General features: G+C 44.4%; 1 protein-coding gene across 4 annotated transcripts in view; it reads right to left on the bottom strand.

Annotated features, from left to right (window-relative positions):
- FAM169A (family with sequence similarity 169 member A) overlaps nucleotides 1-25,276 on the bottom strand; it is a 157,057-nt gene that overhangs the window by 43,443 nt on the left and 88,338 nt on the right. For 2 of the 4 annotated variants that reach the window (XM_063963847.1, XM_063963844.1), the window contains exon 2: nucleotides 9,098-9,268. The exons of 1 other annotated variant lie outside the window; for it this stretch is intronic. In XM_063963847.1, the coding sequence (XP_063819917.1) occupies nucleotides 9,098-9,232 (135 nt within the window). In that variant the 5' untranslated portion in view covers nucleotides 9,233-9,268. The remainder of the gene's footprint in view (nucleotides 1-9,097; nucleotides 9,269-25,276) is intronic. One more of the 4 variants, XM_063963845.1, reaches the window with a different exon arrangement.

Genomic DNA, 25,276 nt, shown 5'->3' with positions numbered 1-25,276 from the left:
AGAATGCCACTGGGTCGATAATAGGATGCTTACTAGTGGATTCAGACTCATTTTCATGCTCCCAGGAGCGGGAAAGAGCATCAGCCTTATGATTCTGTGATCCTGGACAAAATGAGAGCTTAAAGTTGAATCTGGAAAAGAAGAGTGCCCACCTGGCTTGGCGAGGATTGATAGCAAGTGTGATGCCCGCGCTTGTGATTGTGTAAGCAGCTCCTTTAAAATAATTGTAATAGTAGTGTCTAAAAGGGAGCGCTAAAATGACTGTGAAAGCGTTAATACCTGTAAGAAAAGAAAGGGTTAAAAAATCGATGTTTTACAGCCCTTTTCGGGTGCAGGTGTTTAGAGTCCATATCTGATCCTGTTCTCCTCGGGTTCCCTGTAATTGCCGGCAGTCAGTGCCGTGCGGAATGGAGGTGTGCAGGGGTTTTGACAAATAGATCTTGGCTGTCTGTCCCTACCGCTGCCTACCTTTTTCGATGCTGCTTGCGGCGTTTCTAGTTCGGCTGGTTCCTGTGCAGTCTTCTCCCTCTCTCACCTGTCGGCGCGGTGGAGATGACGTACTGGAGTGTGGGATCAGGTCTCTGTAGCGCTAACCACCGCGTTTCGAGCTATTGGACCCTTTGTCGAGAATGGCGCTTCTGATCTGGGGTCTCCTTTTTATTTGTAAACGTTATTGATAAATTGATATCAATTAAAACTTGTAAAAACTTAGTTATTTCTTTGTATTTAAAAGAATAAATAAACAGGTATAATGCTTTCTGATTGCAAATGAAACATGTGCATTTTGTTATATAGTCTAAAAAATAATTTATAGAATTAATTAAATTAATTATGGTAATTGATGTCAATTAATGATCACAAAAAGGATTTGAAGTCAAAATCTATGTTTAAACCCGCAGGCTCCAGGGTCTGTAAATAAAAAATCCATTGAGATTCTTTCTTTTCTAATTGTTGGCATATGTCCCCTCCTCTCCAGTAAGTCCGCATATACCAACCTTCTACCAGCTTCCAAAATTACATAAAAACCTGAAAAATCCACCCGGAGGCCCGACTGTATCAGGAATAAACTCCCTTAGGGTGTGTACACACGGTGAGATTTTTTCTTCCGATTCTGACTATATAGTCAGAATCGGAAGAAAAGTTAGTGCAGATCGCAAGGTGACAGTCACCTTGCATTCCCGATTCGATGCCGATGCGCGGTCCCGCGCGGTCCCGCGCGGTCGGCATCGAATGAAAAAATAGGCTGTGCAGGCAAGTCAATTTTGGTTATCTCTATAGAAGAGATAGTCAAAATCGGGACTTAGCCAAAATCGCACATAGCAAGTATCGCAAGCACACTCATTATGTGCTTGCGATACTGGCTAAGTGCCGACCCGGCCCCTGTCGCATGGTGAGAATCGGGCATAGCCCGAATCTCACCATGTGTACACACCCTTACAGCAAACATCCAAATATGTGGATTTCTTCCTTCAAAACATAGTGCAGTCACAAAAAAGTTATAGCAAAGACACAATAAATATATTGCAAATTCTGGAAGACATACAGTGGCAAGATAACTTCATTCTCTGCACCAGCGATGTGAGGTCACTTTATAAGTGCATTAAACATGACAAAGGTTGTGAGGCATTAAGATTCTTTCTATCAAGCAAAATTTCCATACCAAATAACCAAATCAATTTTCTTATGAGCTGCATCAAATTCATCTTACACCACAATTATTTCTGGGACCATGGCACATTTTACAATCAAACAAAGGGGACAGCGATGGGAAGTTTTTTTGCACCTAGCTATGCAAATCTATTCGTAGCTAGGTGGGAAGAAGAGAACATATGGAACAACAACCCTTACGCCCACCACATAACCACATGGAAATGCTACATTGATGACCTGTTCTTCATTTGGCAAGGTCTGGCACAAACACTACAAGAATTTTTGGAATATATCAACAAGAACACATACGGCTTGGAATTCACATCCGTCACAAGCAAAAAAATGATTGCATACCTTGATCTAGAAATATACATAGAGGACAATTTCATACACACAAGGAATCATATAAAAAAAGTAAGTGGCAACAATACGTTAACCATTATAAGTAATCATCATAACAAATGGATTCAAAACATCCCTGGGGGACAATTTCGACGTCTAGAAAGGAATTGTTCGCAACAAACAGTCTTTGAAGAACAATCAAGACAGATGAAGAAAAACTTCATAGAGAGAGGATATAAAGACGAAAATCTTAAGAAAGAAATAGAAAAAATCATTCCATTGGACAGAAAGGAATTAATGAAATACAAGAAAAAAGAACAGTGTCGGGACTTAAGTACCTCATTCATCACGCAATTCAATAGCCAGCATTCAGCCTTCGAAAAAATATTGCAAAAGCACTTGCACATCTTTTTACTGGACAAACAACTTGCAACAATAATCCAGGAAAGACCACACATCATATATAAAAAACCTACATCATTAAAACAACTAGTTAATAGTTACATTCCTATTAACAATAAAGATATAACAAAGGAAAAGAACAAAGGACATTATTTTTGCCTAAACTGCATAGCTTGCAGAACTACAAAAAAATTGACAACAAAACCTATAACAAATTTTACCTGCAATGTAACAAAAAAAAGAATACAAACTCAAAGATATAATAACATGTGAAACATAGGGTGTAATTTATCTTATACAATGTCCCTGCGGATTGCAATATGTAGGACAGACAAAAAGGAAATTAAAAGTACGGAGCATATTTATAACATCAAAAAAGGCTTGCAGACTCATAGGGGGAATTCAATTGTTTGAAAAGTCAGTTGGGTGTCTGTTTTTTCCTGTCTATTAGATAGGAAAAAACAGACACCCAACTGACTTTTCAAACAATTGAATATCCCCCATAGTGTCTCAAAACATTTCTTTGACCATCATAGCCGTAATCCAGAAGGCCTGCAGTATATAGGTATCCAAAAAAATAAACCTTTACTGGAGAGGAGGGGACATATGACAACAATTAAAAAAGAAAGAATCTCAATGGATTTTTTATTTACAGACCCTGGAGCCTGCGAGTTTAAACATAGATTTTGACTTCAAATCCTTTTTGTGATCCTTAATTGACTTCAATTACCATAATTAATTATATAAATTATATTTCAGACCATATAACAAAATACACGTTTCATTAGCAATCAGAAAGCGTTATACCTGTTTATTTATACTTTTAAATACAAAGAAATAACTACGTTTTTACAACAAGTTTTAATTGATATCAATTTATCAATAAAGTTTACAAATGAAAAGGAGACTCCACATCAGAAGCGCCATTCTCGACAAAGGGCCCAATAGCCCGAAACGCATTGGTTAGCGCTACGGAGACCTGATCCCACACTCCAGTACGTCATCTCCACCGCGCCGACCGGTGAGAGAGGGAGAAAACTGCATGGGAACCAGCCAGATGGAGAAACGCCGCAAGCAGCATCGGAAAACGTAGGCAGCGGTAGGGACAGACAGCTAAGATCTATTTGTCAAAACCCCTGCACACCTCCATTCCACGCGGCACTGACCGCCGGCAATTACAGGATCGGATAAAGACTCTAAACACCTACACCCGTAAAGGGCTGTAAACATTGATTTTTTTTTTAACCCTTTCTTTTCTTACAGGTATTAATGCTTTCACAGTCATTTTAGCGCTCCCTCTTAGACCCTACTATTGACGAGGATTGAAACACTGCATGGCTTTCAGGTACAGAAGATTCTTGTGGTCTGTTAAGATGGTAATAATGTGAGAGGCACCCTCAAGCAAGTATCTCCACTCTTCTAGGGCGAGCTTGATTGCTAGAAGTTCCTGATCGCCAATGGTGTAGTTGCGCTCTGCAGGTGAGAACTTTCGCGAGAAGTAGCCACAGGGATGCAAGTGGCCATCGTCAGCTCTTTGGGAAAGTACAGCACCAACTCCTACCGATGAAGCGTCCACCTCCAAGGTGAAGGGTAAGTTGGTATCTGGCTGTTTTAGGACTGGAGCAGAGACAAACTTTTGCTTGAGAAGCTGGAAGGCTTGAGTGGCCTCTTCCGACCACTTGGAAGGATTGGCACCTTTCCGTGTGAGGGCAGTGATCGGCGCCACAATGGTGGAGAAACCTCGGATGAATCTCCTATAGTAGTTGTCGAAACCCAGAAATCTTTGAACACCTTTGAGTGAAGTGGGTATAGGCCAATCTCGGATAGCCTGGAATTTCTCAGGATCCATTTCTAGACCGGAACCAGAAACGATGTATCCTAGAAATGAGATCAACTTAACTTCGAAGACACACTTCTCTAATTTGCAGTAGAGATGATTGGCATGGAGACGGGACAGGACTTCCTTCACCCAGTCGCGATGTTCCTCTAGATCATTAGCAAAGATGAAAATATCATCGAGGTAGACCACAACATGTCGGTAGAGGATATCACAGAAGTTTTAATTGACAAAGTGCTGAAATACAGCTGGAGCGTTGCTGAGTCCGAAAGGCATGACAAGGTACTCGTAATGTCCGTCACGGGTGTTCAACATCGTTTTCCACTCGTCACCCTTTCGGATACGGATGAGATTGTATGCACCCCTCATGAGGATCTAACTTGGAGAAGATGGTAGCTCCACTGACACAGTGAAATAACTCCGTGATTAGAGGTAACGGATACCGATTCTTCACTGTGATGTCATTGAGCCCATGGTAATCAATACACGGACGCAGTCCGCTAACTTTTTTTTCACAAAGAAGAAGTCTGCGCCTGCTGGAGAGGAGGAAGTCTGGATGAAACCTTTTGCAAGGTTCTCCTTAATATATACTTCCATGGCGTGGGTCTCTGGAAGTTACAGAGGGTAGGTGCGTCCCCAAAGAGGAATCTTCCCTGGAATGAGATCAATAGAACAATCCCACTCCCTATGAGGAAGAATATCTGTGGAGGACTTACTAAAGACATCGGTAAATTCTTGATACTGAGGAGGCGGAACATCTGGAGGCTGGAAGAACCTTTTGAAGACAGGTTCCAAAGCAGGAAGGTCTCCATGCCAGGACTTGTGTAGTCTTCCAGTCAATCCGGGGATTATGTAGACGAAGCCACGGCAGGCCCAGAACTACAGGATGCGTAGCTTTTGGAATGACTAGGAAAGACACCAGTTCGGAAAGAAAAGCTCCTACCTTCAGACGGATAGGCAGGGTCTTGTAGTTAATAACTGCCTCGGAAATCCTACTGCCATCCACAGCAGTCAGGCATACAGATGACAAAAGTCTCTCGGTGGGTAGAGACCACCGTTTAACAAATTCAGCAGTAACAAAGTTTCCAGCCGCTCCAGAATCCAGAAGAGCAATGAGATTCCTGAAGCACTGAGACACTTGAAGAGATACAGGAAGGTTACAATCACATGTTAATGGAGAGGAATTCATCAATCCTAGCTAGCCATCTTCTTGACTGGCTAGGATTTGGAGTTTCCCTGACGCTTAGGACAAGCATGGGATGGAGCAGCACAGTATAGACACAGGTGTTCGGACAGACGTCTTCTACGCTCAGCAGGCGACAGGCGAGAATGATTAATCTACATGGGCTCATCCTCAGGAGATGGCTGACGAGGAGGAATAACGACAGAGGTCTTAGGAAGCGTGAACCTTCCTCGCTTAGCCACCCTTTCACGGAATTGGAGATCAACCTTCGTGCAGAGAGATATGAGCTCATCTAATTTTTTAGGTAAGTCTCTGGTAGCTGGCTCATCTTTGATCCGTTCGGACAACCCGTGCCAGAGAGCTGCATAGAGAGCGTTATCATTCCAGGAGAGTTCCGACGCTAGGATTTGGAATTGCACAAAGTATTGGCCAACTGTTCGTGTTCCCTGGCGCAGCTGAGGAAGGTCGGTAGAGGCAGACGTCACTCGCCCTGGCTTGTCGAAGATGCGCCTGAAGGTCGCCACGAAGTCCATGTAAGAAAAAAGCAGTTGATCAGATTTCTCCCACAAAGGTGATGCCCAGTCCAGGGTAGAGCCACTGAGGAGAGAGATAATGTAGGCAACCTTCCCGCGATCTGTAGGGAAATTGCCAGGCTGTAGCTCGAAATGTATTTCAAATTAATTCAGGAAACCCTGACAGGCTTTAGGGGAACCATCGAACGTAGCTGGTGTCGGCAAATCAAGTCAAGGTGCAGAAACGGGAATGGTGGTTGGGTTACCACCTGTGGTACTGCAGTCGGTATACTGGTCGCCCCTGAACCACGGAGGGTTGCTTGAATTCCAACCAGCCGGGTGGAGAGGTCCTGGAGACAGTGAATCACTTGACCCTGTGCAGCCTCTTGATGTTCCACACGGGCTGCAAGCTGATGTACCGGGCTGGTCGCTTGGGCCTGATCTCTGGCCGGATTCATTAGGTCAGTGCTTACTGTCACACCTGAGAGCTGAGGCTGACCTGGGGAAGCCTCAGGCGTAGGGGCTGACGTGTACTTGAGCCTGGGAGGTAATATAGGGTTCTTGGACATGCAGGGAACCTTAGCACCGATACCCGAAGGTGTGACCAAGACGACAGGATAAAAGTAAAGTTTGTTTATTAAGCATACAGTTCAGATACACTTCGGCAGATCAGAGAGATAGAAATGCTCAACAATAGGAATGTGCAGATTACAGGTAGCAGTACAGTTCCTTGGGTGCAGTGGTAACAGGTTACTGTGGAAATGCTGTAAACACAGTATGGAACAGTCTTTGCAAGACCCGGAGATGGTAAGTCTGTATAGCCAATAGCTAACCACTGTACAGATGAATGTACTGATACTGACCAGCAGATGACACACTGGAATCTGGAGATGATAATAATGCACGGAAGTTGAGATGAGCTCTGGAGTACTGCCGGGAATGCCAAGTAGAACTGACCCAGGTGGTGAAGGTGCTATGGAACTCACCAATGCAGACAGATGGTGAGAGCACCGATGGTGAACTGTGGCTCGATACTGGAACACCGATGGTGAATGGAAGCAATGCTGGAACACCGCTGAGAGCTGGACGTGATACTGGAACACCGCTGAGAGCTGGAAGCGACACCACTGAGAGCTGGAAGTGATACTGGAACACCGCTGAGAGCTGGATGTGATACTGGAACACCGCTGAGAGCTGGAAACGATACTGGAACACCGCTGAGAGCTGGAAGCCGGTGAAGAATCACTGAAGATCACTGAGAGCAATGTAGGAACACTGCTGGAGTCAGGCAGCACCGCAAGGTGGAAACTGGTGCAAGTCTCTTTAAGTGGAGCAAGGTCACAGGAGCTGGAATACCTGAAGACAGCAAGCTGGAACATCCACAGACAGGAGAGACATCTAACACTGGGATAGACAACGAAAGCACTGACGATTAGGCAGCCTTGATTCAGGATAATTATATCAGCTGGGAAGCAGGTATTGGCTGAGCAATCAGGGAGAGTCCAGAGTGCAGCGGATAGGCTATGGAGAGTAATGTGATGCGGCCAAACATGGCTGTGCCCATGTATGGTTATGGAGGGAAAGTCTGTTTGTATCAGCATGTGGAAACCTGTAGCAATGGCAGCTGAGGCCGCGGTGGACAGGAGACGTCATCCACTGGAACAGGAGGAACATGCTGACTAGTCGCCATGACTGCGCTGCCGGGATTGCTGAGGGGAGACTGAGGAGATGCCACGCACGGTGCTGCACGCAGACAGCGCAGGTGGAATCAAGGCCTGGAGCGCAGGGACAGTCTCAGAAGGCACTTAGAAGGTAAATAAGTGTGTCTGGCTACCCGGAAGGTGACAATACTATTTCTTTCTTATATAGTTTGAACCTGTGAAAATATTCTATGGTGACTTGCATTGTATTTGACCAATGCTGTTTAATGATAAAAGTGAATTTTATGAGTATCAATTGTTTGTGGAAATACATTCTTACATTTTACATTTTATATGACTGGCGTGCATTCTTCCATGAATAGAATATTCCTAATGATTTAAAGATATATGTCTAGGTACAACCTCTGTGAGTATGTTATTAAAAGGTACACAATTAGTGATTATTATAAATCACTAAATGGTTACAATTACACATTTGCTTCGAAGATATGAAATATAGTAATATAGTACGGGCAATGGGAACAGACAAATAAGGAGAAATAGCAATCCTCTTTATCAATACAATATACCAAGACATCTATATATATTTTTTTTTTATAAAATGACAGTACTCACAGCAGGACTCTTCCATAGCTGTCGGTAAACTTAAAAATAATATTTATCTTGATAATGATATACTGTACATGGAAGTACCTTTTGAGTATTAACATTTTTGTCAAGATATTGATATTTCTGTAAGAGCCATCACTTTTTTTAGAAATTAATCAACACAGGATTACTGGGGCGGTACACCTGTCAAACCTCAACGCAGATGCCCTAAGGCAGGCACACGGAGGACAGAAACCTTCCATGATGCAAAAGGGTAGTCACCCAGATGTCTCTCAAAAAAAATTTCTAGTCATGTATCATTGGTTAGATAAACTCTAGGAGGTATATTTACTAAAGATCGATTTTCATAGTTTTTTTATTGATTCAAATCGATCTACAGTAAATCGCTGTTGTGTTTTCAGGGCTAAAACACACATTTACTAACATTTAAAAATGTAATACCAAAAATCATCTGTTATAAAATGTGTGTTTGAGCCCCTGAAACACAATATCGATTTACATTGATTTCCATTGGGGAAAAAACATGATGATCAACCTTCAGTAAATATACTCCTAAGAAGCTGAAGCAGAGTTAAAACGGAAGAAACAGGCAATGTTAGATACATTCTAGTAGAATGTATCAAATTAATAATTAATTCAGGTCAGATTTTCTGTTATTTAAATAACCATTAAAGCCGTGATTTATGTCAGTTACTGAGATTCATGTTATACATGTTTAACTAATGTGAAAAAAAAATAGCCTCTCTCTCTACAGGATTGTGTATTACTGACCTAATATATACAGACAGTAGTTATATTTGCCGTGTGTATCCATTGGCATATCCTACACAATAATCCCTGGGGGTGAAGGAGGATGTAGTAAAGGCATTTAGAAGCTGTTACTGGAGTTAGTGAATATTACCTCTCTTCCATCCCGCAAGGAGAAATACTCCAGGTTATCAGGGTCAGCACATCGCAGGTAAGACAAATAATCTTCTGACAGACTTTCCAGTTCATCATGGCTGCAGCTATCGAGGATATCAACCGGAAAGGCCATTCCTGAAATCCAGATTTAAGGATGAGCTTTATACGCCTGAAAATTGCATTAGAGCACAGTGTTACCTTTACCTCCGCGTCTATAACAAGATGCAAAACAACGGACTGCTACCTCCCAAAGGCAGGACAATTATTTCACTTTAGAGGGAAAACTCTCTTACTTCCCAGAAAAGTTACAGGAAAAAATAAGAGGGAAGACCATAAAGGAGAAATTAATTACAATGCAGGTGGGTAACTAACTACAAGGGAAGGTAGTGGAGTTGGGGTAAAATAACTTACATAGATACAGTATATACTGTATGTTATAACTGCTGTCAGAAGTTGACATTATCATATTAAAATCAACAGCAGCAATTCTAACATTATTCTAAGTGTACTGTAATAAACACAAAACAATTCACATACATACAAATACAATTTAAATTATGAGCAGAAAGCAACACTTAAAACTATTATTTTCTTTGAAAGAGTTTGGTATATTAGACAGTCACAATGTTGACATTCTTTATTGACAATTGTTATGTCGACATGAAAATATCCACACAGTCGCCAAGTTGACACTGTCCATATCAACATTTGGAAATGCAGACAATGTCAACATGCAGGTTTTCTTCTCCTTCTGACCCTAACACTAACCTTAACCCCCAAGCATGTCAACATTCTAACAGCGTTGACATTTCCAATGTCCACAATGTGCCATGAACTGTTAACCACAGACATAGTGACTGCATACCATTTGGAATACTGTGACTCATAATATTAACTTTCATCTAAACTATCACCTTCTCCCATTTTGCTTTATTTTGCTGGGTTTTGAGGAACACCCTTATGGACAATAATTCCCCCCAAAATGCTGGAGACTCCCTCCCTTGAAGTTCCAGTTTCTTGTGTAAAGCTATGGCCGACCTTGGGGAGAAAGGGGCCAAATCAGGCCCAGAGGTGGTTCTGAAAAACAAAGCCCCCAAAGGGGCTCCAAGGCTCTGGGGGATACTGTAGAGAAACAGGACCCTTCCCACTTTGAAGAGAGTCCAAAGTTCCAAGCTCCCAGCACTCTGGGCACTGCGCTGGGCGACTGCCGACTGTATACACCAGTTGCTTCAATTGCAAAAACAAAACCCTTCAAAATCTCTCTCATAATTCAATCTATGAAATCAGTAGTAATGGAATAGCTGTATATGAAGGACAAACTATCCAGCAGCAGATGTACACAGCTACAGCACAGCTACTTTCAGCCCAATCTAGTTTTATTAGTCACAATCACATTAGATTTCATATTTTACCATTTGTCCAAGACAGGTCAGGCTGACTGACCTGTAGGCCCCAAAATATTTGAAGAATTACAGACTATTAGGCCATAGACAGTCTATGCACAGCTTAATAATATATCTGTAACCAGGTGCCACATATTACATTCAGATAATACAGGGGTTTTTGAGCTTTTTACAATGACAGACCCCATATCCCCTTCAGACTGTCAAAATCATCATCATCATCATTATGAGGAGACGAGAGGTCTGTGGACAATGAATATAGTTATGACTCGTTCCCCATGTCATTAGGGTCTTATGAAATGACTTTATCACCTTGCTGAAAATGTGTATTCCCATGTGTTATTAAGGTTATGATTCACAGGTACTGTCTATGTAATTTTGTGATGTATTCGATATGTGCTCTGTGCTATATATACCAATGCATAGTGTAACAGTGGCTATATTGTCTAAAATAGATAAAAGGCTAAGTTAGCCTGTGGAGCTGCAAGGGTTAATTGGCAACACAGATGAGGTCAGGGTCCATGTTTTCCAGGTGGCCAGATCTCATATATGCAGATATCATCTCCATAGAAGTAACCTAGAAGACAGATGAGATAACATGACAGCCACACAGTCACAGAGGTACATCTGGGAGATAACTCAATTCAGACTTCTGTGTATTTAGATCCAGAAAATGTTTCCCTGTGTATAGCAACTAAATGTAATCATTTCAGCCAGGGCATTGTGTATTGTATCCTGGGCCACCTGAGATACTCTCAGATAGAGTTGAGGCAGAGGTTCCCAAATGCGGTCCTCAAGGCACTCCAACAGTTCAGGTTTTAGGTATATCCATGGCTGTTATGATTCCCGAACTCCAGACCAGAGGAGATCTTATGGCAGAGGTCTGAGTACAGGGAAGATCTGCTGGTAGTGGGAGCAGGAGAGCCTAGTAACCCCTGGCGCCCTAACTCCGTTGTCTCGCCCGTGTTATCAGAAATCCCCTGCGAGACTATGGTTGCTTGAGCCCATGGCAGCCGCGTTCGAAGGGCGGATTATGTCTGCCCAACCCCGATGCCCCCTCAGGTCTTAATGGGAGACAAAGGGAAATCCGAGACAGGGTGATAACAAGGGGCCCTCTGACTAAGCAACCAGGCCAGGGGTTACAAGCTAACTAACTTAAACCAAAGGTATGTGCGGACTAGCCGCCAGGGAAAAGGACAACCAAGGATCCACCGATCCGTTACTCCTATCCAGCACCGCTGGATACCAGAGTGGATCTGTGGGAGCGGAATCCTCCGCAAAAGCTCCAGAACACAAATATACTAAATAATAAACAGTAAGCGGACAAGCCGCAACACACGGCTGCGCCGCGACTCACGAACACCACAGGATGTTAAAGGTGCTCGGTCAGACTCCAGGAATGATGACAACTTTCCGAGTACAGGACCACTGAGGACAGGAACAACCGGATTGAGCAAGACTGGAACTCTCTGCAACTGACACAGGCAAACAGGAAGCTATCACCGGCGTCTGTGGGAAGTCCAAAGGGTGCTTATAACAGAGAACTCCCCAATCAGGAGCCAGATTGGGTAATCACCATGAATGCCGTGCAGCTTGCAAGCTGCACGGCCAGCACACCATAAAATAATTAGAACAGACCCAGCAACGGGGAACGCGGCCCGAACGTGGCGTCCCCGTTGCTAGGGTCAGAGCGGCTCCGTGCGCCCGGCGTCTAGCGTTGCCAGGGAGCCGGCGGCTGTACGCGCACGGCGTCCCTGGTTGCTAGGCGCCGGGCCGCACCGACGAGCGGACCCCGGCGCCTAACAGTACCCCCCCCTTGAGGAGGGGTCAAGGAACCCCTAAAGCCAGGTTTCCGAGGAAATTCTCGAAAAAATGCCCTTTTGAGCCTCGGGGCATGAAGATCCTCATCCAGGACCCAAGACCTTTCCTCTGGCCCATAACCTCTCCAATGTACCAAAAAATAAAGCCGACCCCGGGAAAACTTGGAATCGAGAACCTTCTCAACCAGGAACTCCTGCTGACCCTGTACATTTATTGGTGATCTCCCCTGAGATATTTTACGAGGAAATCTACTGGACGAAACATATGGTTTCAGCAATGAGCAATGGAAGGTATTTCCGATCCGTAAAGTTTTTGGTAAACGTAACCGGAAAGCAACTGGATTGACTTTTTTGATAATGTGAAATGGTCCAATAAATTTAGGACCCAATCTGGCTGAGGTTTGTCGAAGTTTAATGTTGCGAGTCGACAACCACACCCTATCTCCTACTTTAAAAGTGCACGGCCGCCGGAGCCTGTCAGAAAATCTTTTTTCCCGGAATGCCGCTTTTCTGAGAGCCAGGTGTACTTTTCTCCAAATGAGTCTAAGATGAGAGGTCAGGGCCAGTGAGGAGACAGAGGAATGTTGAAAAAATGAATTAGCCCTGGGGTGAAAACCAAAAACTGCAAAAAATGGAGACACATTGGTGGAAGAATGACAGGCATTATTATAAGCAAACTCCGCCAATGGAAGAAACTCAGACCAGTCATTTTGGAGTTTGGCCGAGTACAAACGCAAATATTGTTTTAGAGATTGATTAACTCGCTCAGTCTGCCCATTGGATTGGGGATGATAGCCAGACGTTAAAGATAATTTCATCTTTAATGAAGCACAAAAAGACTTCCAAAATTGTGCAATGAATTGTGGACCCCGATCAGAAACAATATCAGTGGGTAAGCCATGGAGTCTGAAAACATGGCGGAGGAACAAGACTGCCAATCCCTGGGCAGATGGCAATCGGGGAAGAGCAATGAAATGGGCCATTTTGCTAAAACGGTCCACTACCACCCATATGACTCGGCATCCGGCTGACAGAGGGAGGTCCACCACAAAATCCATGGAGATATGCGACCATGGCCTAAGAGGAACATTCAAGGGCATAAGTTGACCGATAGGCAAAGAACGAGGAACTTTATGCTGTGCACAGACCTGACACGAAAAAACAAACTCTTTAATGTCTTTGGAAAGACCAGGCCACCATACTGAGCGGGAGACTAATTCCAAAGTCTTAGCGATTCCCGGATGCCCGGCAACTTTGCTATCATGAAACTCCGTCAAAACAGTTGCTCTCAAAAACTCAGGGACAAAAAGACGACCAGCAGGAGTATTTTCAGGAGCTTGATGTTGAAGCAGCTTTAACTGGGTAAATACATCCTGTGTGAGGCCTGCCCGAATGACTGAAGACGGAAGTATGGGAGTAACAGGACTGTTGTCTTGAACTGGAAGAAAACTGCGTGACAGGGCATCTGCCTTAGTATTCTTGGAACCTGGCCTGAAGGTGATAATAAATTTGAAACAAGTAAAAAATAAAGCCCAACGAGCCTGCCGGGCATTCAGTAGTTTAGCTGATTCAATGTATTGAAGATTTTTGTGATCAGTCAAAACTGAAATGGTATGAGTCGCTCCTTCAAGCCAATGCCTCCACTCCTCGAAAGCCCATTTAATAGCCAGCAATTCCCGGTTACCAACATCGTAGTTGGATTCTGCAGATGAGAATTTCCTGGACATAAAGGCACAAGGATGTAATTCGAGGGAATCCGGATCCTTCTGAGATAGGATAGCCCCTACTCCAACCTCCGAGGCATCAACCTCAACAATGAAAGGCAATTCTGGGTTGGGATGTCTGAGGACAGGGGCTGAAACAAAGGCTTGTTTCAAGGCCTGAAAAGATAACTCAGCTTCACGTGACCAATTGGTAGGATCTGCTCCCTTCTTAGTCAGTGCCACAATGGGAGCAACTAGGTCAGAGAAGGAGTGAATAAATCTTCTATAGTAGTTCGCAAACCCTAAAAAGCGCTGAATTGCTTTTAAGTTGGTGGGTTGCGCCCAACTAAGGATGGCTTGGAGCTTCTTTGGTTCCATACAGAATCCCCGAGGGGAAATAATGTACCCTAAAAAGGATACCTCCGTGACATGAAATTCACACTTCTCAAGCTTGGCATATAGGTGATTTTCACGTAATTTTTTTAGAACCTGACGCACCTGGGTAACATGTTGTTCTACAGAGTCAGAATAAATCAAAATATCGTCTAAGTAGACTACAACGAACCTTCCAAGAAACTCACGGAGCACATCGTTAATGAGATCCTGGAAAACTGCCGGAGCGTTAGACAGGCCAAATGGCATAACCAGATACTCATAGTGGCCTGACTGAGTACTGAATGCCGTTTTCCACTCATCCCCTGACTTGATTCTGATGAGGTTATATGCTCCTCTCAGGTCAATCTTAGAAAAAATCACAGCCGAACGTAGCTGATCAAAGAGGACAGAGATCAGCGGCAGAGGGTAAGTATTCTTTACTGAGATTTTATTCAAAGCTCTAAAGTCAATGCAGGGTCTAAGTGAACCATCCTTCTTCTCTACGAAGAAGAAACCTGCACTTAAAGGGGATTTAGATGGCCTGATAAATCCTTTCCCAAGGCTTTCTTTCACATACTCATTCATGGCCACAGTTTCAGGACCAGACAATGCATATAACCTTCCTTTAGGCAACGTGGCACCAGGAATTAGCTCAATGGCACAATCATAAGGCCTATGGGGAGGCAGAATATCCGCATTGCCCTTGGAAAATTCATCAACAAAATCCTGGTATTCCACAGGAATGGGTGCGGGAACGGCGGCAGCTACTCGGATAGGAAGCGTAATACATTCTTTATTACAGATGGTACCCCATTGTAAGATCTCCCCCGACTGCCAATCAATGATGGGATTATGAAAGGCCAGCCAAGGGTGACCCAGAACCACAGGAACTGCTGGACAATGGGTAAGGAAAAACTCAATCTTTTCAGAATGCAGAGCTCCTACCGAAAGTAAAACAGGAGGTGTACAGAGAGAAATAACCCCATTGGACAAGGGACTCCCATCTAAACCATGCATGGTGACACACCTACCCAAGGTTAACTGAGGAATACCTAAGGCCTTGGCCCATGTTAAATCCATAAAGTTCCCTGCAGCTCCACTGTCCACAAAAGCAGAGACCAAGGAACAGAGGCTGCCAAAGGAAACTTTAGCAGGAACTAACAGTGAATTATTTGAGGAGATAAGCTGCAGACCAAAGTGAACCCCCTCACAACTCACTTGGTCGGGTAGTTTCCCGACTTGTTCGGACAACTACGGGCAAAATGTCCCTTACCTCCACAGTATAAACAAAGACCAGAATTTTGCCTCCTAGTTCTTTCTTCAGGAGACAATTTGGAGAGACCTATCTGCATAGGCTCCTCCATGTCCACAGGAATGGAAAAAACACAAGGAGTAGATCCGACAGATGCTCCTTTTTCAGCCCTCCGCTCTCTGAGCCGACGATCTATCTTAATAGAGAGCTCCATGAGTTTATCGAGAGTCTCAGGAGCGGGATACTGAAGGAGACTGTCTTTTATAGATTCAGATAAGCCGAGGCGAAACTGACTGCGTAAGGCTGGGTCATTCCATCCACAGTCGTTCGACCAACGGCGAAACTCCGTACAATAAATCTCTGCGGGATTCCTACCCTGTCTGAGAGCACGCAACTGACTCTCAGCGGACGCCTCTCTATCAGGGTCGTCATACAATAGCCCTAAAGATTTTAAAAAGGCGTCTACAGACAATAAGGCCGGATCGTCTGTCTTTAAACCAAAAGCCCAGGTCTGAGGATCCCCCTGAAGCAGAGAAATAATAATTCCAACCCGCTGAGCCTCCGTACCTGAGGAGACTGGTCTTAAACGAAAATAAAGTTTACAAGACTCTTTAAAATTAAAAAACTGTTTTCTATCCCCAGAAAAACGGTCAGGCAGATGCATTTTTGGTTCAGGGATGACCCTCGGGGAAGTCCGTAACAGATCTTCCTGTGACCTCACCCGGAGGGACAGATCCTGAACCATCTGAGTAAGTTCTTGAATCTGACTAACTAGAAGTTGGCCAGGATTTGGCCCAAAACCGGTGGGATTCATGAGGCCGACAAAATCTCCCAACTGAATAAGTGAAAAAAAATTAACTCCTTTTAATTTTCTTTTTTTTTGTCTGGCCGGTGATAATGTTATGATTCCCGAACTCCAGACCAGAGGAGATCTTATGGCAGAGGTCTGAGTACAGGGAAGATCTGCTGGTAGTGGGAGCAGGAGAGCCTAGTAACCCCTGGCGCCCTAACTCCGTTGTCTCGCCCGTGTTATCAGAAATCCCCTGCGAGACTATGGTTGCTTGAGCCCATGGCAGCCGCGTTCGAAGGGCGGATTATGTCTGCCCAACCCCGATGCCCCCTCAGGTCTTAATGGGAGACAAAGGGAAATCCGAGACAGGGTGATAACAAGGGGCCCTCTGACTAAGCAACCAGGCCAGGGGTTACAAGCTAACTAACTTAAACCAAAGGTATGTGCGGACTAGCCGCCAGGGAAAAGGACAACCAAGGATCCACCGATCCGTTACTCCTATCCAGCACCGCTGGATACCAGAGTGGATCTGTGGGAGCGGAATCCTCCGCAAAAGCTCCAGAACACAAATATACTAAATAATAAACAGTAAGCGGACAAGCCGCAACACACGGCTGCGCCGCGACTCACGAACACCACAGGATGTTAAAGGTGCTCGGTCAGACTCCAGGAATGATGACAACTTTCCGAGTACAGGACCACTGAGGACAGGAACAACCGGATTGAGCAAGACTGGAACTCTCTGCAACTGACACAGGCAAACAGGAAGCTATCACCGGCGTCTGTGGGAAGTCCAAAGGGTGCTTATAACAGAGAACTCCCCAATCAGGAGCCAGATTGGGTAATCACCATGAATGCCGTGCAGCTTGCCAGCACACCATAAAATAATTAGAACAGACCCAGCAACGGGGAACGCGGCCCGAACGTGGCGTCCCCGTTGCTAGGGTCAGAGCGGCTCCGTGCGCCCGGCGTCTAGCGTTGCCAGGGAGCCGGCGGCTGTACGCGCACGGCGTCCCTGGTTGCTAGGCGCCGGGCCGCACCGACGAGCGGACCCCGGCGCCTAACAATGGCTTAGCACTAGTGATGTGCACCGGACATTTTTCGGGTTTTGTGTTTTGGTTTTGGATTCGGTTCCGCGGCCGTGTTTTGGATTCGGACGCATTTTGGCAAAACCTCCCTGAAAATTTTTTGTCGGATTCGGGTGTGTTTTGGATTCGGGTGTTTTTTTACAAAAAACCCTCAAAAACAGCTTAAATCATAGAAATTGGGGGTCATTTTGATCCCACAGTATTATTAACCTCAATAACCATAATTTCCACTCATTTCAGTCTATTCTGAACACCTCACACCTCACAATATTATTTTTAGTCCTAAAATTTGCACCGAGGTCGCTGGATGACTAAGCTAAGCGACCCAAGTGGCCGACACAAACACCTGGCCCATCTAGGAGTGGCACTGCAGTGTCAGACAGGATGGCACTTCAAAAAATAGTCCCCATACAGCACATGATGCAAAGAAAAAAAGAGGTGCAATGAGGTAGCTGTGTGACTAAGCTAAGCGACCCAAGTGGCCGACACAAACACCTGGCCCATCTAGGAGTGGCACTGCAGTGTCAGGCAGGATGGCACTTCAAAACAATAGTCCCCAAACAGCACATGATGCAAAGAAAAAAAGAGGCGCAATGAGGTAGCTGTGTGACTAAGCTAAGCGACCCAAGTGGCCGACACAAACACCTGGCCCATCTAGGAGTGGCACTGCAGTGTCAGACAGGATGGCACTTCAAAAAATAGTCCCCAAACAGCACATGATGCAAAGAAAAAAAAGAGGCGCACCAAGGTCGCTGGATGGCTAAGCTAAGCGACCCAAGTGGCCGACACAAACACTTGGCCTATCTAGGAGTGGCACTGCAGTGTCAGGCAGGATGGCACTTCAAAAAAATAGTCCCCAAACAGCACATGATGCAAAGAAAAAAAGAGGTGCCTGACTTAAACAAACCACCTCACCATCAGAATCCTCCTTGTCAATTTCCTCCCCAGCGCCAGCAACACCCATATCCTCATCCTGGTGTACTTCAACAGTGACATCTTCAATTTGACTATCAGGAACTGGACTGCGGGTGCTCCTTCCAGCACTTGCAGGGGGCGTGCAAATGGTGGAAGGCGCAACCTTTTCCCGTCCAGTGTTGGGAAGGTCAGGCATCGCAACCGACACAATTGGATTCTCCTTGGGGATTTGTGATTTAGAAGAACGCACAGTTCTTTGCTGTGCTTTTGCCATCTTAACTCTTTTAAGTTTTCTAGCAGGAGGATGAGTGCTTCCATCCTCATGTGAAGCTGAACCACTAGCCATGAACATAGGCCAGGCCCTCAGCCGTTCCTTGCCACTCCGTGTCGTAAATGGCACATTGGCAAGTTTACGCTTCTCCTCAGACGATTTTGGTTTAGATTTTTGGGTCATTTTACTGAGCTTTATTTTTTTGGATTTTACATGCTCTCTACTATGACATTGGGCATCGGCCTTGGCAGACGACGTTGATGGCATTTCATCGTCTCGGCCATGACTAGTGGCAGCAGCTTCAGCACGAGGTGGAAGTGGATCTTGATCTTTCCCTATTTTACCCTCCACATTTTTGTTCTCCATTTTTTAATGTGTGGAATTATATGCCAGTAATATATCAATAGCAATGGCCTACTACTATATATATACTGCGCACAACTGAAATGCACCACAGGTATGGATGGATAGTATACTTGACGACACAGAGGTAGGTAGAGCAGTGGCCTTCTGTACCATACTGCTATATAGTATATACTGGTGGTCAGCAAACTGTGCAAAACTGAAATGCACCACAGGTATGGATGGATAGTATACTTGACGACACAGAGGTAGGTAGAGCAGTGGCCTTCTGTACCGTACTGCTATATAGTCAGAGGCGGATTGGCCATAGGGTTTACAGGGAAGATTCCCGGTGGGCCGACGCACTCGTGGGGCCTGTTTTGTTTGAGGACATGTGGTCCTTTTTATAGACATAATGAATAAGATGCAAAATAATTTGCATATATGAAAATGACTTTGCCACTTAGCCTGTGATTGCAGATGATCTAGTGTATGCTCTGTCTGCCTGCTTGGCTGACATATAAGATTGAGTGAATAGTGATTGGGATACGGTTGGTGTAATAAGCAAGAAAATATATCTTTCTAAAGAATTATATAGTTTCCTAAATTCTGAAGGTGTATCATATAATGTGCCCATAATATGTAATTTTATTTCTTTTTAACTTCCCCCAAGACTTTCCAGATAGTGGGCATGTCCAGCATCAAGGGGGGAGAGTGCTGCTGCCATGGCGCATGGCTAGACCTTACACCTCTGGTGCGGCCCATGTGGGGCCACTAGTACAAATTTTTCCAGGGCCGCTTTTTGTTCCCAATCCGCCCCTGTATATAGTATATACTGGTGGTCAGCAAACTGTGCAAAACTGAAATGCACCACAGGTATGGATGGATAGTATACTTGACGACACAGAGGTAGGTAGAGCAGTGGCCTTCTGTACCGTACTCCTATATATTATATACTGGTGGTCAGCAAAATTATGCACTGTACTCCTACTATATACTACAATGCAGCACAGATATGGAGCGTTTTTCAGGCAGAGAACGTATAATATTGGTGGTCACTGGTCAGCAAAACTCTGCACTGTACTCCTCCTATATAATACTGCTGGTCCCCAGTCCCCACAATAAAGCAGTGTGAGCACAGATATATGCAGCACACTGAGCACAGATATGGAGCGTTTTTCAGGCAAATAATACTGGTGGTCACTGGTCAGCAAAACTCTGCACTGTACTCCTCCTATAATACTGCTGGTCCCCAGAATAAAGATATTTGCAGCCCCCTGAAAGCTCTGAAACAAAGTGAGAGGACGCCAGCCACGTCCTCTCACTATTATTTCCAATGCACGAGTGAAAAATGGCGGCGACGCGCGGCTCCTTATATAGAATCCGAATCTCGCGAGAATCCGACAGCGGGACGATGACGTTCGGGCGCGCTCGGGTTAACCGAGCAATACTGGAGTATCCGAGTATGCCTCGGACCTATGTAAAATGGGTGAAGTTCGGGGGGGTTCGGATTCCGAGGAACCGAACACGCTCATCACTACTTAGCACAGATGGTTAAATCAATTTGACTAAGGTGCTAATTAAGTCACCTGTGGCCAAGCATGGATACATTTAAAACCAGGACCATTGGGAACCTCTGAGTTAAGGTGAGAACACCCCTGTACCCATGTAGTTTTAAACTGTTCTGTGGGGATAAGAAGGGGGTACCTGCTTGCATTGGGATGCTATTCACTGTCCTTGGCTAAGAGATGATGCTCTGCCAACAATTTATTGTGGGACACATCATTGGAACTATTTGGACTTTGATCTGTGTCACTTTCCTGGACATTGCCTCATCTGCATTTGGGACATTGTTAGACTCATTGCTTCATTTGTTGGATTTTATTACAGACTACAGAATAAAACATCATTCGTGTACCTTTATTACCTTGTCTGAGTGATCCACAACCCCATACCCTCACAATCATCATCATCATTATCATCAGTCATACTTTAAAAGATGTCAATAGCTTGGTTTTACTAAGTTATAGTTATAACTAGTAATAGCTGTACTGGTTATATGGATAACTAGGAACGGAACCACTGAAAGAAAATGATAATGATTTTATATTTATTCCTAGAAAACAGCAGATTACAAATAGCCTACACAAGTCAGCTACAACCAGTGAGATTTCTGTCCAATCAAAACACATAATCGAGGTATTGATGCTGATAATATTACTCGCATGTCATCTTACGCCTCAAGTCACTTTCTCCATTTTGACTTCAGGTTCAATAATGCACATCAAGTTACCTGAAACCCATCAGATTTTGTGGCCATACACTGTGAGATATTGGTTCAGTTGGGCATATTGGAGAATTTCAGCATGCCCGACTGCCCAATTGATTGCAACTTTGTGATTATTGTTGCGATCTGCTGATGCTTGGCTGATTGGGCCGATAATTGCATAATCTATGCCCGGCATATATGTGCTAATAACATAACTGCTATCACATTGACTGCTATCGACATGTGTGTGCGATTAGCTGCTGGCTTTATGTTCTATAGTAAGGGCTCTAGTTTACCAGGTAACTGACCCTCTACTAGAGTAACAGTGTATTATTTTATTGCATAGTCTAGAACCTGACATCAAAGGAGGGGGTGGGGCCCACTGGAGATTTCCCCAGTACCCCTGTGGGCCAGTCTGACACTGCTTGTCATAGTTATAAAAAGGTCCCAACTGATCTTGGCATGGCTGCATTAGTATATTAGCACATGCTGTAGCTTAGTGTATGTACATACAGGCTAATAATATCTTTCATATTCCACCCTCGGCTAAATGGTGCAACCAACTTCCAGATAATAGAAGCATTTTAGGAGGGCTTTGTGATTATGAAAAATAATCAGTGAATTGCAGATACTGTCTAATTAAATATTTGCTTCTCAATGTTACTAGCACAACTAAATACACCCTTGTATGTAACGTGTCCTGCAAACATTAAAAAATATGTTATATTCCTGAGAAGTTAGATCGTAAAGATGAAGGGACGGTTACTGTAGCTATTTCCAGCGTTCCAATGACCAAGGTTATGTGAGAGCAAGGGGGAGGTCAAGAAGTGGACAAACAGGTATAGTGGTCAAGGTTGCAGGAGGGCTGATGGTCATGTTCAGGAACCACAGGGAGATATGCATGTAACATAATGGATGTATGATGCCCAGAGAGAGCAGATGATCGTACAGCATTCCAGGGAATCAGCGCTGGCGGATTGAGGAAGGGATGGATGCAGAGAGCTTTTGTTGACAGCCTTATTTTTACACAGGAGGCGAGGCAGTCATATCCAAGAAGAAGGCTGAAGGCAGTGACGTAGTGATCAGCAATGTGAGGACACCGAAGAGAGAGACAGTATGCGGTGATGAGTCACCTGGGATGTGGATGAGTTGAGCACAGGTGCTTGGACTGTAGTGCAGAAGGTGCACTTACTAGCATATTATTAGCAGATACACTATATAGGAGCAGCAGAAAGTGTAATCAAATGGGAACTCTTTACGGGAAGAGTGGTAAAGTGGAGAGAGCTAAAGTACCACCAATCAGCTCCTAACTAAGTTTTCTGTGACCTGGAAGTTACAAGCTTATTATTATTTTGTTGTTGTTCATTCATAAGGCACCACAGTAATCCAGTGTCAAACAATGGGTAAAGTAAGCATACCACAAACAATGTACAATTATAACAAGCAAAATACAAGAGAAGCATAGGAATAATGCAGAACAAACAAAGCAAAATGTAATCACAATAAAAAATAATCAAAATTCAAGTATGTAATATTATAAGTACTGTACTGATCAAACAAAATTGTATTATCGAGTCCACAAGAAGCATGATACACAGGACAATGGTTCAGGTGACATAAGGAACAAGGGCCTTACTTGCAATATAAGTTGGAAGGAGGGTGCGTGCAGAATCAGACGGGGCCAGCGAGAACGGAATTAGATGGAAGACTCATCAGCTTTTATGAAGGTGGGCTTTAAAGAGCATTTGAGGCCTTTTAAGCTGAGGGAGAAAGAATCTGATCGGGTAGGGGACTGCATTTCATGGATGAGCAAGACTGGAAAATTGATGGAAGTCATCAACTGGGAGTCGAGACTGTTTGAAATGTCCATTGTGCCTTTACTGAGACATTTAGCCCCTCACCGACAGTGCTACTGCACAACGCCATCCACAGTCCTACAGGGACGTAAAGTATTCAGGTCCAAGAAGTCCTTACATTAATCTTGCTGTTACCGCTGCCTATACAGGCCCGTATGGTCATATGTTATGTTCCGCTCCATCATCTTCTGTGAGTGTGGCTGTACACTGTCACAAGCTCCTGGTTAAGTCTCACTGTGTGACCCACTTCATATGCTGATTCTGCTGGTGTCTACTATTATCCAACTATGGCCCTCATTCCGAGTTGTTCGCTCGCTAGCCGCTTTTCGCAGCAGTGCACACGCTAAGCCGCCGCCCTCTGGGAGTGAATCTTAGCTTAGCAGAATTGCGAACGAAGTATTCGCAATATAGCGAAAAGATTTTTCTTTGCAGTTTCTGAGTAGCTCGAGACTTACTCTTCCAGTGCGATCAGTTCAGTGCTTGTCGTTCCTGGTTTGACGTCACAAACACACCCAGCGTTCGCCCAGCCACTCCCCCGTTTCTCCAGCCACTCCCGCATTTTTCCCAGAAACGGCAGCGTTTTTTCACACACTCCCATAAAACGGCCAGTTTCCGCCCAGAAACACCCACTTCCTGTCAATCACACAACGATCAGCAGAACGAAGAAAAAACCTCGTATTGCCGTGAGTAAAATATCAAACTTCTTAGCAAATTTACTTGGCGCAGCCGCAGTGCGAACATTGCGCATGCGCAGTTAGCGGAAAATCGCACCGATGCGAAGGAAAATAACGAGCGAACAACTCGGAATGAGGGCCAATGTGTACCACAAATAGTACACACACATTACCAGAGATATCAATCAGCTGCAGGGAGTGTGGGAGAGCAGGGAGGAAGAAGTGGAGGGGTGGTAGAGGAAAAGCTTTCTTGCAGCAGCACTTTAAGCAGGGACTGAAGCGGGACAAGGAGCATGACATGAGAGTTTTGGTAGCTTCAGACGAGAAATGGTGATAATCCTGTCATTGTCCCCGCTATTACAGCAGGCCAACCAGTAATAACAGTGTGTAGATAATAACAAAATGGGGGATGTAGTTATGTGACTGGCGGTCAGGAAACCAGCGGTCACAATACCTACACCTACATCCCGCCGCCTCAAAATCTTGACAGTCGGCATGCCAACTAAGAGGAACTATTTCCACTCATGGGTGTCCACTACACCCATAGAGTGGGAACAGAACCTGTGCACCAAGCCCGCAGCGTGGTGAGAGTTTGCTTCGTTGCTCTGGCCCCTTCCCATCGGCATTCTAATCCCCAGGATTTTAAAGTGATTGGTTAGCCTAGGCCTTTCTATTGCCTAAAGCCATTTCTCTTCTGCATAACGGTAAACTAAGGGTTATTCTTCTATCACCTCCATCACTACCATCAATTCTTCAGGGCAATAACTATAATATGTCAGTATCCAGCTGCACAAAGACTGCCCTGTGACTGTCCACACTCTCCTGTTACATGTTTCATACATGTAACACACTGTAACACTCCCTGGTAGGTAGATTGCGAGCAGTTCAGCTTATCTCTTCATCATGTTAATTAGCAGCCTTGCTAGCCGATCCCTGTGTGATAGTGACTCAGTGTTTCAGTGTCCACCGGCCTGTCAGCTCACATATATGTCACAGCATCTGCGCCTCTCACCAGACTGCCGCTGATTGGCTATAGTTAAGTCTGCCTGAGCGAGCAAGTTCCATAGAGCCTTGAGCAAATACTGTACACTCAATAAAAACACTCATGCAGAACGGATATTGAAGTGGAAAAGAATGTCCAAATAAAACAAAAAATGTGCCCTGTTTGCTTATCTGAAAATGAAAATGCAAAATGAAGGAACCATGTGGGGATAATGCAGAACTGGAGCATAATAAATGGTGGGAATAAAGCAGAAAGTACCTTTCCCAAAAAATTAGGTTAATTTGTAAATGGGTGTAAAGTAATAATATCCACCAACAAAAATGAAAAAGGATAAATATCAATACAAAAACATTGACATATTGCTGCAGCCTAATATTACATCTCTGTGCTGAAGGGGCTCTCTATTTCTGTCTCAC

The sequence above is a fragment of the Pseudophryne corroboree genome, chromosome 1, assembly GCF_028390025.1.
Source record: "Pseudophryne corroboree isolate aPseCor3 chromosome 1, aPseCor3.hap2, whole genome shotgun sequence".
Classification (NCBI taxonomy): Eukaryota; Metazoa; Chordata; class Amphibia; order Anura; family Myobatrachidae; genus Pseudophryne; species Pseudophryne corroboree.
The sequence above is the reverse complement of the archived record's forward strand: the minus strand, read 5'-3'. Positions and strand labels throughout refer to the sequence as shown.